The sequence below is a fragment of the Petaurus breviceps genome, unplaced genomic scaffold, assembly GCF_028583685.1.
Source record: "Petaurus breviceps papuanus isolate PSGF00001 unplaced genomic scaffold, PetGlider_PUasm1.0 37, whole genome shotgun sequence".
NCBI classification, from domain to species: Eukaryota; Metazoa; Chordata; class Mammalia; order Diprotodontia; family Petauridae; genus Petaurus; species Petaurus breviceps.
The window spans coordinates 40523988-40540023 of record NW_027186296.1 but is presented as its reverse complement, the minus strand read 5'-3'; the positions used below and the strand labels follow the sequence as shown (position 1 = coordinate 40540023).

Genomic DNA, 16036 nt, shown 5'->3' with positions numbered 1-16036 from the left:
CTGCAAAAACTGCAAAGGGGTTATTTAGAGGGTCATGTGAGATCATTCAATATTTATATATTTCTTTTTTATATTTAAAGTACTCTGAAAACTAGAAAGTTCTATATAAATGTCAGTTATTCAATTGTATGTGCCCAGCTGGGTGGGGGGAGGAGGAAAATGTGTGGATGATGGCTGGAGATTGGGGAGAGAGGCAGAAGGCTGTGGAATGGCAGTGAAGACAGAAGAAGGTCTATTGTGAAGACTGGGTCAGTTGGCATAGTCTGAGGGATAGAATTTCAGGGATTTCTCACTCTTGGACCCTCTCCTGACCCATCACTACCATCTAGAACCTCTAGATCAGGGATGTTAATCTCAGGTCTGTGAATTTGGTTGTCTTTTTAAAAGACGTTTTGATAACTGCTTTTCAATATAACTGCTTTCCTTTGTAATCTTATCTACAGAGTATCCCAAAAGTCTTAGTGAAGTTTTAAGTTTCAATAGCTTTAATTGCATAAAATGGCACTAAGACTTTTGGGATACCCTGTATTTTATTTTATTTTATGCATATGAAAACATTAGTCTGAGCGTCTACAGGCTTCCGCATATTGCCAAAGGAGTCGTCCATCACACACACACACACACACACACACACACACACACAGCTGAGATCTCCTGCTCCAGAACCAGCTCTAAAATTCTCAGTACAGTGATGACAGTACACGGTTGTGACTCATGGAACATCGCAAACTCGGAAGACTCAAATTTAACAAGCAACTCAAAGGGCAAAAAAAAAGAGGCCTGGTGGGTGGGTGTAGGCAGCAACGTGCTACCAACAATGACGTGGCCATCAAAGAGAAGAGGCAAAAAAAGACACTGAGGACAAACACAACTGAATTGTAGCCAGGACAAGTCAGACAGGCCAGCCTGGTATTGGTCCTGGCCACTGTCACCCCTGAGAAGCAGAGGAAAGCTCCCAATGAACTCTGTAGTTCTCTTTGGGGGAATCTATGGAAACAAACAAGAACCACACAGAGGAGGAAAGAGGGAAAGACTTGTGATCTGTGATCAGTGCAGAGGACACCCACATGGATAAAATCCGAGCTCTATCAAAGCAACAGTCTCAGCTCTGACACCTACTAATTGAATGACTCTGAATCATTTAACCCCCAGGAGTCTCAGTTTCTCCATCTATATTTTTAAAAGAGAGGGAAGAATACAAGGATGTTGTTAGGAAAGCATTTTATAAATCGTAAAATGCTATACAAATGTGAGTTGTAAGAGGAAAGAGCGTTGAACTTGGTATCAACAAGTTTAGATGGCCCACTGGGGAAATGGGAGGAGTAAAATAATAACAATAATCCTCTGACCCCAAGTCTTTTTATGAGCTGTCCCCTATTCCTGGAATGGTCTTCAATCTCATCTTCTAGGTTCCCTTGGATAAAGTCCCATTTACCTCATTTTTCCTTATTCATCTCCCTTAACCCTGTTGTTATTCAGTCATTTCAATCTTATTTGACTTTTCATGACCCCATTTGGGTTTTCTTGGCAAAGATTCTGGAGTGGTCTGCCATTTCCTTCTCCAGTTCATTTTACAGATGAGGAAACTGAGGCAAACAGGGTTAAGTGACTTGCCCAGGGTCACAAAGCTAGTAAGTATCTGGGATAGGATTTGAACTTGGGAAGATGAGTCTTCCTGACTCCAGACCCAGTTTTCTATACATTGAAGTGATTAATCAAGTGCTCATTTGTGGGGTATAAACTACCAATGCAAGAGGAGTGTGGAGAAGGCAGAAATGTTCGGTTTGATTTGGTTAGTGTGGGAGGGGGTGGGCAGAACCAGCATCAAGGAGGAGGCAGAATCTGAGTTGGGCCCTGTGGAGGAAGGGAGAAGAAGAGAGAGTAACCATATGTGTAAACATGAGCAAAAGCAGAGGGGTGAGCATGAGCCAAGAGAAGTGGGGGCAGAGGCAGCCTCCCAGACTGCAACAGAGGGCTCTGGATGAGGAGGTACATTTCCACTGGCTGCAAAGGAGAGAGGGCGAGGGGGAGAGGGAGAGGGAGAGAGAGAGAGAGAGAGAGAGAGAGAGAGAGAGAATGTGTGTGTGTGTGTGTGTGTGTGTGTGTGTGTAATGGGGGGTTGGCAGTCACCATGAAGAGGACCTTGCTCCTGAAAATCCTAGGTATGCAATCAGATCTGGAAACCTTGTTCCTGCACTTAAGAGAGAGGAAGTTCCCAGGGGTTGGCATTTATCAGACTTCATACACCAGTGGGGTGAAAGCAGCATTAATTTGGAGATACTCCAAAGTCCAGCCCATAACTCTTCAAAGATATTGGAGAGAAATTCCATAGGGTCATATGTCTGAGCTTCTGGGTCTGTAACAAAATGGCAGTGTTAGCCTATGTAGGCCTGAAGCCACTGGCTTTGTATTGGGGATAAAAGCCGATGTGCTATTTTCTAGACATATCTGCCCAGTGAGATCATTCACATAGATGTATATCCGATCTCTCCCCTCCTCCACTCCAGAAACAACAGGTGCCTGGGCATGGAGCTGTCTTAGCCACTGAAGGAGCAAGCAGGTGCTTAAACCTAGGGCACAGGACTAAGGATCAGAACACAGAGAACCGGCACCCACTTTCCCAGGACTTAACATGTGATCCTGGGCCTCGATTTTTCCTCATCTGCAAAATGGGGCTGACAAACAACAGTGACATATTTATTCTCAAGACAAGTGAAGTATAGCTGGGCTAGTACTGTTTGATGCTGATGAGGACAATAGCTGAAATGCACAGAACGCCTTAAGTTTCTTGAAGCATTTTGCATACGCGATCTCATTTGATTCTCATAATAGCCCTTTGAGGCAGGTTCTGGGATTACCTACATCTCACCAAGAAGAAAACTGAAGTTAACTGGCTTGTTCAGGGTCACAAAGCTGTTTAAGGCACTATCTGATTTCAGGCCTTCCAGATTCCAAGCGCAGCACTCTTTCCACATGTGACTCAAATTTGCATAGCACTTTAAGGTTTACAAAATGTTTTCCTAACAATATTCTTTCATTAGTGAAATTATTTGCCCTTTTAAAAAGATACTGGGGTGGCTAGGTGGCACAATGAATAGAGCGCCGGCCCTGGAGTCAGGAGGACCTAAGTTCCAATCCAGCCTGAGACACTTAACACTTACTGGCCGTGTGACCTTGGGCAAGTCACTTAACCCCAATTGCCCTGCCTTTCTCCCTCCAAAAAGCAAAAAAAAAAAAAAAATACTAACAGGAAAACTGAGGTTTAGAGGGGTAAAGTAACTCATCTAGGGTCATTCAACTAATGTCAAAGCTAAGATATAAAAGAAGTTTAAGCATCTACTATATGCTATGCACTGGGCTAAGCAACTTTTACAAATATTCTCATTTGCACAACCCTGGAGATAGATGCTATTATCCCCATTTTACAATTGAGGACACTGAGGCAGAGAGCAGTAAGTGACTTGCCCAGGGTCAAATAGCTAGTATCTGAGTTTGAATTTGTATACAGGTCTTCTTCATGCCAGGCCCAATGCTCTACCCCCTGTACTACCTCACTACCTCAAGGATATTAAGTCAGACCTCTTGGCATTGATACTCTCTTGCTGTTTCATACCTCAATTTTTACTTTTTTTTTTTGGAGGGGGGAAGGCAGGGCAATTGGGGTTAAGCGACTTGCCCAAGGTCACACCACCAGTAAGTGTTAAGTGTCTGAGGTCACATTTGAACTCAGGTCCTCCTGACTCCAGGGCCGGTGCTCTATTCACTGCACCACCTAGCCACCCCCATACCTGCATTTTCAATTCTCAAACCTCTGAAAGCTTAAAAATTGAAAAGAAAAATAAAGGTCAACCTCCTTTCCTAAGCTTCCCAATGCCTTGGAGTTCAATCAACTCTGGGTCAACATGGTCTTCCCCTTTTTCTCCACATTAATTTTTAGCCCACGTGGATAGAATCTACACTTTCTGGAGGTTTTTTTATCTCTATACTTTTGGAGATTCAATAAACTGCATACCAGGGTGGGTGAAGGGTTGGGCTCAACTTTCTCTGCTACATATTCTCCTCAGGAGAGCTAGGGCAGGCACTCATATGGTATGAAGGCTACCATATTGCACTTGCTTAGAATTAAGCCAGACCCAGAAATGGTAGGACCAACTAACTACTCAACTTTCCCCAGGGCAGATGCACCCAAAGCCTTTAAAAAGAGCCCTGCACTCATCCGGGGTGACCTTGAACACTAAGCGCAATGTTCTGTATGAAACAGTTGTTTTAAAAAAGTTTAATGAATGAATTAGCCTGGAAGAAAATAATCATTTTTTCCTTTAGACACATCATTTGTAAGTGGAATCAGGAACTGCTTTCATACATAAACATACAAAGCAAGAAAAAGAAGAAAAGAAAGAAAAGGAATTTATATAGAAAAATACAGATTGGTTCCTAATTCACAATAGTCAATAATGGATGAAGCAGTGTGGGTGAGAGGGTCAATTTTCTTCACCTGACAATCTTTCTGATGAAGGAGAGCAGAATGTTCCTGTCCTTCTGAGCTTGGCCACACCATGTGGTTGGGCCAGGATGGGAACAGTCCTGGGAGTAATTAGTGTTTTCTAAATGGTAAAAGGAACCAAGTGACATTAGGTCTTCTACTTTTTTTTTTTTTAATCTTAGCTGCCCCAAAGTGCCTCGTACTATTTTGGGTGTGCATTAGGTGTTCATTAAATATTTGCTAAGTGACTGAGTGAATAAATGAACAGGTGGATGGGGTTAATGAGGAACAAAGACAGAAGGGGAAGAAATACAGTCCTGTCAAAGGCTCAAGAAGATGAAAAGATGAAGGCCTAGCCCTGGATCTAACACATTGCCTATGTGTTAATATGCCCTAACACACTGCTGGGGGTGGTTTCTAGGTCTCTTTAGATCAAGTGCTGAGAACTGTGCTAATGAGACCAAGACCAGTTTCTGCATGAAGCCCTTCCTCCCAAACTAACTTGCATTTAAATGTCTGTATATTTATTTGTATTCATTTGCTTTATTTTTATTTTGCATACATTTATATAAATATTTGTTGTCTCCCCTCTCAGAAGATAACATCATTAAGGGTGGGAATTGTTTCAGTCTTTGAACTTGTATTCCCAGGACTCAGCACAGGGCTTGCCACATAATACGTGCTTAATAATTAATTGATATCTTTATTATTATAATATATTATGTAGATAAAAATAAATAATAATTAATAAATGCTTATTCACTGATTGGCTGATTGTTCCTCACATAGGTTGATATATTTCACATGGAAGGAAACTTAATTCTATGAAGTGTATACTCTTAACATGCCAAGCACGTTTTCAATTCTGGGATATAACCTTATCTGGAATGCTCCCTCCCCTCCTCTTGGTCTCCACCCCACCCATCCTTCCCGGCCAAGTTCATGTCCCATAATCTCTTTCTGTGACTTTTCGGACTATCCTGATTCAAAGGAAGTTCTCCCTCTTCTTAACATCTACAGGTCTGATTGTCCATGTAAGTAACAAAGAATATGCTAACACAGTATAAGAAATTATTGTAGATACTCCCACCCACTCACTCCTTTCCAGAGGTGGGGTGGTCCTCCGGTATAGGGCACTACATCTACCGTCAGATCTTTTCAATATACAGCTATCTCTTCCATATCAAGACTTTCCCCACCTTGGTTCTGACATCTTTTGGGTCAGTATAAGAAATTAAATGGGAATTTGGGGGGAATTTTGTGGAATTTGCAGATGATATATCAAGGCCAGCAGATAACACAGAAAAAGTTTAGAAATTCAAAAATGTATAAAATATATGTATAGTACTGTAAATATCCCATAAGAGAAAAAGAAAAAATTCAGATTTCTCTGGTACAATGGGAGGGCCAAAAACTTTTATGTGAATTTTCCAGATCTCAGAGTAGCTGTGCCCCTAAGTTGGCGATGTGGAAGCGATAAATGTAGAAATCAGTTTTTGCTTCCCCCCCTTCTTCCTCTTTTTATTTTTTCTTTAAAAAAATTCTCCCCCTTTTCTGAGGGGAAAGAGGGAGAGGGTGATAGGGGAAAGCATGGACAATATAAAGACAAAAGATATCCCTATAGTCTAAACAAAATTGTTCTAGACCTAGCAATGCTCAAGAATCAGCTTAAAAGGAAACTAATTTCAAAACAACTGCAAAAGAAAAAAATTGGATTGTACATAAGGACTACATGAATGCCTAAAAGAAATAAAGCAAGAAATTAAAATTTTAAATAAAATGCTGGAGGAAAGAATTGGAGAGAGACTATATAGCTTAGAAGAAAAAGTAGGAAATAATTACTTTCTCATAAATAAATTTCACTGATACAGAAACCACACCTGCCAACATTCTGTACCACTAGTCCTCTACCTCTCAACCTGAGGAAAAAAGTGTGTTGCATTATCTCTTAATGAAAATAATCTCTTTTTAAATAAAAAACTTTAAAAAAAAAAACTATGTAGCAGTTATTTTTTAAAGCTAGTAGCACAAAATGAAGATGTACTGTTTCATATACAATCCTCTTTTGGGTTCTGCCATGTATGTGGAAATGCTCCCTCTTTTTTTTTTTTTTTGTTTTTTGGAGGGCAATTGAGGTTAAGTGACTTGCCTAAGGTCACACGCCTATTTTTTGTGTTACGTGTCTGAAGCTGCATTTGAACTCAGGTCCTCCTGATTCCAGGGTCAGTGTTCTATTCACTGTGCCACCTAGCCGCCCCTCACTCTTTTTTTTATTCTTCAAGTTCAGAACAAAACAATTTTAATTAAATAACAAAAAAAATTAGTTCAACATCATCATCATCATATCCTTTTCCCTTTCATATCTTTTAATTCTGCCATGAACTGTCATGCCTCCTACAACTTTGACCTTCTAGAGCATCATTCATGCAGCATTGAGTGTGCATGCCCACGGAGTCCCATCAATTATCTGACCAGACTGAGCAGCCCAACCTGATTCAGTAGCTGCTGGACAGCCTTGAGAACAAAGGGCTAAAGGTTGGAAGGCAAAAGAAGCCAAGACTGGTTTCTTTGTGTTTGAAAAGAATTGGAAACAAAATGAGCACTCACTGATTAGAGAATGACTGAGAGGGAAATGGTATAATTAATGTGATAGAATATTATTATACAGTAAGAAATGACAAATATCAGGAATTCTGAGAACTATAGAAAGATTCATATGAAGAAATATGGATGAAAATAAGTAGCACCAAAAGAAAATATAGAGAAATATAGAAAATGACTGCAGTCATGTAAATAAAAATGATCTCAAACAGAAAGTTGATCTCTGAATAATGGGAAAATCAATGAAGGTCCTGGAGAAGAGAGAATTTATAAACATGCGTTATGTGTGTATATATATATATATATACATACACATACATATATAATGACATGTTATGATACTAATATTTATATATACACACACATACATATTATATATATGTATTTATGTACACACACATACACATATATATAGTCATCCCTTCCACACTGCAGGGGTTAGGGGTGTGGCATCCCTGCAATCTGGAAAATCCATATAAATTTTTTTGCCCATCCCTTCATACCAGAGAAGAAGTTTGAATTGTTTCTTTTTCCTTTATGGGGTGTTTACTGTACCTTATTGTAAAATCTGGGTGTCACCTGCAGCTTCTACAAAACTCCCCAAAAATTCCCATTTAATTTCTTACGCTAACCGGTAATATATTGAAACCACTAGGGGAATGTCGCTAAGTAGATAACTGTATATAGACATATAGATGTGTTTATATCTGTACCTATTTATATATCTATACGTCACTACACATCTATATCTATCTACCTTTTCCCTCAGGTGAGAGAGCTAGAAAACCATTAGGCCAGAATGTTATATACATTGTCAGGCATGGTCTCTGTATCAAATGGTTTTATTTTCCTTTGTCCCAAAGGAGGGCTCAATAAGTAAGGGATTTGTAAATGGTTGGGATATGAAGACCAAAAACATCAATAAAACATTTTGAAAAGAAACAAGAGTTAGGACCATTTCTGTACATTTTGATGTCAGATGATTTATCAAATCAAATGCAAAATAAGATGCAGATTTCCATCTGTTATTCAAATTACTATCTTAGAATCATGGATCTTAGTACTGTCAGAAACCCCCAGAGGTAGCCCTGCATCTTCACTCCAGTATGGAATCACTTGCCTTCATTTTGTAGATGAGGCCAAAAAAAAAAGGATGGGAATCGACCAGGTAAAGTAAAGACTTGATTACAGACACTACATTTTCAGAAGGGTATCAACATGACAGAGGAGAGTAGCCAAGACTGAAAACCACTGCATACAAGGGCTGGTTGAAAGAATTGGGGATGTTTAGCCTGGAGAAGAGGAGACTTGGGAAGGAGGCCATATAATAGCTTTATTTAAATATTTGACTCCTGTGGAAGAGAGCTTAGATTTGCTTGGTTCCAAAAGAAAGAATTCAAAGCAAGGGGTGGAAATGGAAGAGAGGCAGATTTTGGCTTTATTAAAGGAAAAAAAAAAACTTCCTAGGAAACAGACCTGTCCAAAGCTAGAATGGGGAGCCTTGAGAAGTAGTGATCAGTCTGTGATTGGATAGCTCCAGGTGAAGGCTGGAAGATCACTTTTTAAGGACACCGAGGGTAGATTTCCTATTCATTTAGACCAGGCAACCCATAAGGTCTGTCTCAAGCTGTTATTTTTGAGCCAAAGGCAAATTAACTTTTTGTAATTAACTGATAACATTGTACTCAGGAGACCCAGGATTACAGATCTGTTTATTAGGCTCAGAAAAAAAAAAAATCACATCATTAGACTCAAAGCCTGAATCAGCTCGGAGCGATACTCATCAGACTACAAGTCCGATTCAGCTCTCCAGTTTTTCTCTCAGTATAGGCTTCCAAAGGAGTGAGGCCACCAGAATATCCAGTCCTACAACATCCACCTGGGTATGATTCCCCCTGCTACAAACCTGCTTTCTTCTTCCACAATGTCATTGACCCAGGCCATCCCAGACTATAGAGAAGCTCTCCCTGTGTTAATTCTTTGGCAGTTTTTCATGCATGTTCAGTTTCTTGATCTCTTTTCCTCTTGTGACCATTGGGCAAATTATGTAACCTAAGTCTCAGTTTCTTGTTTGTAAAATGGGCATATTTCACAAGATTGCTATAAAGTTCAGATGAGTTACTGCATAGAAGGCAGTTTTCATTCTTTTAAATGCTACAAACGTTTAAGAACCTTATTTGTACTTATATTCTGAGCCTCTAGCACAGTGCTTGGTACAAAATATGTGTTTAATAACTATTTGGTAGTTGATTGATTTCAGTTATTATTATTTCTGCTTACTATTGTCTTGAGCTGTTATTTAACTTTTTTTTTCTTTACCAATAGTTCATTTTTCATAAATGTAGGCCTTGTCTCTCCTACTAGATTGGAAATTCCTAAAGAATAGGGGGTCTAGCTATGATTTTTTTTTTCGGTATTTCCACATCATCTGGAGCAGAGTCTTACACACAGTAGATAATGAATAAATGAACTTAGAAGCTATGTGAAATTAAGGAAGTTCCACTCTGAGCCTCTATTTCCATAGCTATAAAATGGGGGTGGGTGGGTAGACTAGATGATATCTAAGAACCCTTCCAGCCCTAAAATCTTATGATCTTTAGGGCACAGTAGATAGTGATAGACTTGAAGTCGAAAACCAGAGTTCAAATCTAGCCTCAAGACACTTACTGTAAATCATGTGACCCAGAGAAAGGTTAATCTCCTATAATAATAGCACCTATTCTCACAGGACTGTTGGTGAGAATCAAATGAAATACCATATGTAAAGCAATTTGCAAACTTTAAAGAATTATGTAAGTGCTAGCTATCATAATTATCAAAAATTCTACGTTTTTCAATTTTGACCTACCTAGATTCCATTTCTGGGGGTAGTATTCCTAATAAATGACAGCACTAGGGGAAGTAGACTTGGGCCATCACTCTAGAGGGAGCACAGGGATTAGAAAGATAAGCAGACTAGAGAATGTTTGGATGATTTTTCCAATTTGTCCAGCACATGGTGATCATTCCACAGGGCACAGGGCAAATGAACCTAGTCTAGGCCGAATGAAAAGAACTTTAAAAGGTCCTGCTCTCAAAAAGCCTTGTAATTAGTCAGAGAAGCAAGAGAAACAGGAATGAATTTACGTACAAGTAATGACAACTGCATGTCTTCCTCCTCCCCACCCCATCTAAACCCTGGCCCATATGGAGACCCATTTCTGCCTTCCTTCCTTCCTTCCTTGACTACTGAAGTCCAAAGCGATCTCACCCTTCCCTGAATTTTAACAGGATTTATAAGCACACAATCTGCCCTTTAACTATTAATAATACTACATTCTCTAACGGTGTCTTTTTTTATAGCTCTAGTACCAAGATGGGCACAAAGCAAACATCCATATGGAGGGGAGGAGATTTAATAGCTCTTTCAGGTTTGCAAGGCTTTTCCCAATCTGCCCGAATACTCATGCTTTCCCTCTCTTAATTATCTTCAATTTAACCCATATATCTCTTGTTGGCAGAGGGCTGACTTGAATGTTGTCTCCCCCTTAGGCTGTGAGTTCCTTGTGATTAGAGACTAATTCAATAAATGCTTGTTGACTGTCAAAATGTTTTACATGTTATCTCATTTGATCCTTACAATAATCCTCTGAGGTGGGTACATATTTTACATGCCCATTTTACAGATAAAGAAACTGAGTCGGAGAATGGGTTAAGTTATTTTCCTAGAGTCATTCAGCTATTAAGAAGTAGAAGACCAGTTCAGGTACTTCAGGTCTTCCTGAATCCAAACTCATTTATCCACTGAGACACTTTCCTGCCTCTATAGCAGTTAGCATGCTAAGTCAGGCCTCTGACAGATAATGTTATTACTTTTTAATTAAATAAATTTTAGTTGATTAATTAAATTAATTATGTTTTAATCCTATGATTAAGTTAATTTTGTTTAATTAACTATTTTTTTAGGTGGTGCAGTGGATAGAGCACAGGGCCTGGAGTCAGGAAGACCCAGGTTCAAATCTGGTCTCAGACACTTACTAGCTGTGTGACCTTGGGCAAGTCACTTAACCCTGTTTGCCTTTTTTCATCTATAAAATGAGCTTCAGAAAGAAATGGCAAACTATTCCAGTATCTTTGCAAAGAAAACCCCAAATAGGATCACCAAGAGTCAGATCCAACTGAAACAACTAAACCATAGCAAATTATTTTTAATAACACACAAGCTTGTATAGCACTTCTCATATATAATGCAACATAAGCCCCCAACCCTATCATGTAGATAGTACAAGTATTATCCCCATTTTATAGGGGAGGAAATTAAGGTTCAAGTCAGTTATTGACTTATCCAAGGTCACACAACTAGTACGTGCTGGATCAAGAATATAGGTTTTCTTTTTCTTTTTGGAGGGGGGAAGGCAAGACAATTGGAGTTAAATGACTTGCCCAAGATCACACAGCTTTTAAGTGTTAAGTGTCTGAGGCTGGATTTGAACTCAGGTCCTCCTTACTCCAGAGCTAGTGCTCTATTCACTGTGCCACCTAGCCCTGCCAAGGATATAGGTTTTCTGATCTCAAATTCAGTAGGGAGGGATTTTTCCCCTTAAACTATGCTGCTTATACATATGCATTATTAGAGGGTTAGAAAACAGTTTTAATAAAGTATGCTTATTTTCCCCTAAAAGAGAACCTTTCTCTTTCTCCTTACTTTCCTCCTTCATTATTCCTATTTCCATCCCCATCTCACGTTCTCCCTTTGCCATATTTCACATCTAGGGCAACAATCATTTCCAATGCACTGTCCTGGTTTTTTTCCCCTTCATGTTCCTTGGCCCAGACTTAGACCAAGTGAGACCCCTGTGACCCCTTTTGTCTTTTCTAATAGAGAGACACTCTGTCCTGGACAGCTTCCCCCCCCCCCCCCCCCCTTGCTCAGCCTGTGTTTCTGAATGCTGGGCTAGAGTGATTAACTGCGAAGGCAACCTGCCGGAGGCTGACCTCATCTCCCTCTCTCTGCCAAACCTTCCCAGACCTACTACATGTCTGATGTTTCCTGTGTCCTTCACAAGGCCCTTCCTGAGCTCTCCAGGTGTTAGCACTCCCCTCAGCAGTGGCCGTGTGTTTATCAATCACCAAGCATTTATTAAGCACTTACTATGTCCCAAGCACTGCTAACTGCCAGGGACACAGGTATGAGGAATGAAGCAATCCCTGATCTCAAGGAGTTCACCTGCTAATAGGGGACACATCAAATATGCATCATATACAGAATAAATGTAAAAAGGACAAATACAAGATAGTTAAATACAGGTAGCTAGATGGAGCAGTGGATAGAGTGCTCAGTCTGGAGTCAAGAAGACTCATCTTCTTGAGTTCAAATCTGGCCGTGGATATGTGCTAGCTGTGTGACCCTGGGCAAGTCACTTAACCTTGTTTGCCTCAGTTTCCTCATCTGTAAAATGGGTTGGAGAAGGAAATGGCAAACCAGTCTGGTATCTTTGCCAAGAAAACCCCAAATGGGGTCACAGAGTCTGACACGACTGAACAACTTAAATACAAAGTAGTCTAAGAAAGAGGGCCCTAGAAGTTGAGAGGATCAGGACTGGCTTGATATAGAAAGGGATTCTTAAAGGGATTCTTCTATGAGGCAGAGGTCAGGAGAAAGGGCATTCCAAAACGGTGCATGGTCCATGAGAGGTGCAGTGGCATGTTTAAGGAACAGAGAAAAGATAATAATAATAGCTAACATTTATACAGTACTTATTATGTACCAGTACTATGCTAAGTACTTTACAATTATTATCCCCATTTGATCCTTACAACAACCCTGGGAGGTAGGTGCTGTTATTATCCCAATTGTACAGCAGGGGAAACTGAAGCAGACAGTGGTGAAGTGACTTGCGCAGGCTCACAAAGCTGATAAGTGTCTGAGGCAGGATTTGACCTCAGCTCTTCCTGACTCAAGGCCCATTAGTTCCATCCAATGCACCAACCTAGCTACTTAAAGATCAGCTTGACAGGACTGCAGAGTACAGAGAGAGAGAAGTGTTCAATGCAGCTGGAAAGTTAGATTCAGGCAAGGTGGTTAAGAGCTTTAAAAGCCAAATAGAAGTGTTGGCATTTTATCCTAGTGACAACAGAAGGCCACTTTGATTGATTGAACAGGGGCTGATTTGATCAGATCTGTGCTTAAGGGAGCACTTTGGCAGCAGGGTGCAGGAGGCACCAGAGTGGAGGGATACTGGAAATGGGAAGACTAATTAGGAGTGGGGTACAGTAATTGAGGTGGGAGGGGATATAGAAGCCTGAACTAACAGATAAGCTGTGTGAGTGGAAAAGAGTCAGATGCAAGAAATGTCTTTTTTTTTTTTGCTTTTTTTGGGGGGGAGGGCAGGGCAATTAGGGTTAAGTGACTTGCCCAAGGTCATATGGCTAGTAAATTATGCATTTGAGGCCAGATTTGAACTCAGGTCCTCCTGACTCCAGGGCCAATGCTCTATTCACTACACGACCTAGCTGCCCCAAGAAATGTCTTAAAGATAAAGAAGGCAAAATGAAGGACAATGAGGAGTCATAAATCATGTATTTATCTATCTGTGAACAGGTATCCCACCAGTGGAGTGGAAGCTCCTTGAGGGCAGACTATCTCACTTTTGCCTTTATATCCTCAGACCTAGAACAATTTCTGACACCCAGCAGGCATTTAATAAGTGATTGTTGATGGACTGATGTCTGCCTGCCCTTAGCTCTTCTCTTTCCACTTAACCTCCTCATTCCACCAAGTTGTTTTTCCTGTCCTTGGTTTCCCCAGCTAGTCTACACATACAGAAAAGGAGACGCTTTTACTCACAGCTCAAGGATGAGGACCACGTCTGTTCGGTTCTCATAAACATCATGAAGTTTGATGACATTGGGATGCAAGATCTGCTGCAGAATGTGTACCTCCCTCTCAATCTCCTCCCGCTGTACCCCTCGACGACTTGCCCGGCTCTGCCGTTTCTTGATGAATTTGGCGGCATATTCAGCCCCGGTGCTCTTCTCCCGGCATTTCTTCACTATGGCAAACTGGCCGCTGCAGAAACAGAAACCCACACCAGAACACTGATGTATGACCATAACAGCAATAACAATAAAGATAACCAACAGCAAAGAACATGTGCAAAATCAGATTTTCTAAGTCATTTGAATAATGAGACGAAATTGTAATTCTAGCTTGGATACCAACAACTTTATTTCCATTAATATGCTTTCATGTCAGAATTTCAATTAGGTACCCTATGAGATAGGGAAAGGCATCTATCCTATTTACTCTCATTAAAAAATAAGAAAACTGAGGCCCAGAGATGGTAAGGACACACAATGAGTTGGTTAATAGATGGGCCATGGCTAGGTTCCAGGACTTAGGATTCCTAAACCAAGCTACCTCAAGACCAGAACAAAGGGAGAAGTTGGCAAACCTAGTAATTATTGTAATAGAATAATAGATTTAGAGTTGAAAAGAGTCAAAAAAGTCATTCAGTACAACGCCTTTTGTTTGATAGATGAGGAAATAGTTCAAAAAAGCCAAAATGACTTATGAAGGTAGAGAGCTATTTCAGGCTAGGTCATGAGTTGTGGGGACTTTGGTGGGACATCTTAACATGATGATAATACATGATGAAAAGGAGAAGAGGATCATAGTTAAAAAAAAAAACATTCTTTTACAATGAGTAGACATCCATAGTCAGTAATTGGAAAGAAAATTACTTATGCTGGGAGCCCTGGGTTTCATACAGGCGAGTTAGCTAATCTCAAAAATGTCTTTCTTTCTGTTCTCTGGGATATAGTTATAACCAGGAGAACAGAGGCATCCCATTATCATTTTACAAGGAAGAAGAGAGGTAGAAGTAACTTTTGGACCTGCCACTCACTGCCAAGGGGCCTATGCCACTGGGTATTTGCTCTTCCTGTCAAAAACTGCTCTAACACTGTTCTTTCCCCATACTCCCACCAGTGCCCACAGAGCCCTTAGAACTAGAGAGAATTTAGAAAGGTGATGAAGGCAGGCTTAGAAAATTGAATAAGGAACAGCCAATACATGCTGATGCAGAGGGCACTGCATTTGAAGTCAGAAGACCAGGGTTCAGATTCTGACTCTGCGCCTTACGATTTAAGTTACTCCAGTAAAATCTCTTAATTCACTATGTCTGTCTGTCTCTTTCTTCTGTCTGCCTCTCTTTCTCTCTTTGTCTCTGTGTCTGCTTATTTGTCTCTCTTTCTCTTTGTCCCTATCTCCATTTGTTTATCTCTGTCTCTTTGACAGTCTGTCTCTGTCTCTCTAAGGTTGTTCATCTGTTAAATAAGTGGGCTGGGTGAGATGATCTCTAAGCACCCTAAATCCTATTGTCCTATAAACCAGTCTTCCATGTCTTTTGTATATATTCATTTAGAAAAAACAGAATGACCATTATTTTTAGGAAAGGTGGGAAACTGACTCAACTTCAGTCTCTCCAATCCAGGGGGAGCCATAAGAACATCCCAGAGTCAGGAAACAGTACACACAGGAACTAAAATCAATCAACAGATATTTACTGACCTTCTTTCCTGAGCTCAGCGAATTGCTAGGCATAGAATCAAATATAGATTCTGCCCTTAGAGTCAGGACAACCTGAGTTTAAATTTTGCCTCAGGCACTCATTAGACTTGCCTCTCTGGGCAAGTCATTGAGCTCTATGAGTCTCAGTTTCCTCTTCTGTAAAATGGAGATCATAATAAACACCCATCTCCCAGGGTTCTCATGAGAGTCAAATGATATCATATTTGTAAAGGGCTTAGCCCAATGCCTAGCACATGGTAGGTGCTATTATTATCATTCTTCTTATTATTACATAAAGAGGGAATTAGGTAGCATAAGAGATAAAATGTTAGGCCTGGAGTTAGGAAGACATGACTTCGCAAGTCACCTAATTTCAGTACCCACCTCCCAGGGCTGCTGTG

General features: G+C 40.3%; 1 protein-coding gene across 2 annotated transcripts in view; it reads right to left on the bottom strand.

The window, feature by feature from the left end:
• The window catches only part of DAPK2 (death associated protein kinase 2), a 189811-nt gene that overhangs the window by 74156 nt on the left and 99619 nt on the right, over positions 1-16036 (bottom strand). For both annotated transcript variants that reach the window (XM_069098341.1, XM_069098342.1), the window contains exon 3: positions 13911-14132. In XM_069098341.1, coding sequence (XP_068954442.1) covers positions 13911-14132 — 222 coding nt within the window. The remainder of the gene's footprint in view (positions 1-13910; positions 14133-16036) is intronic.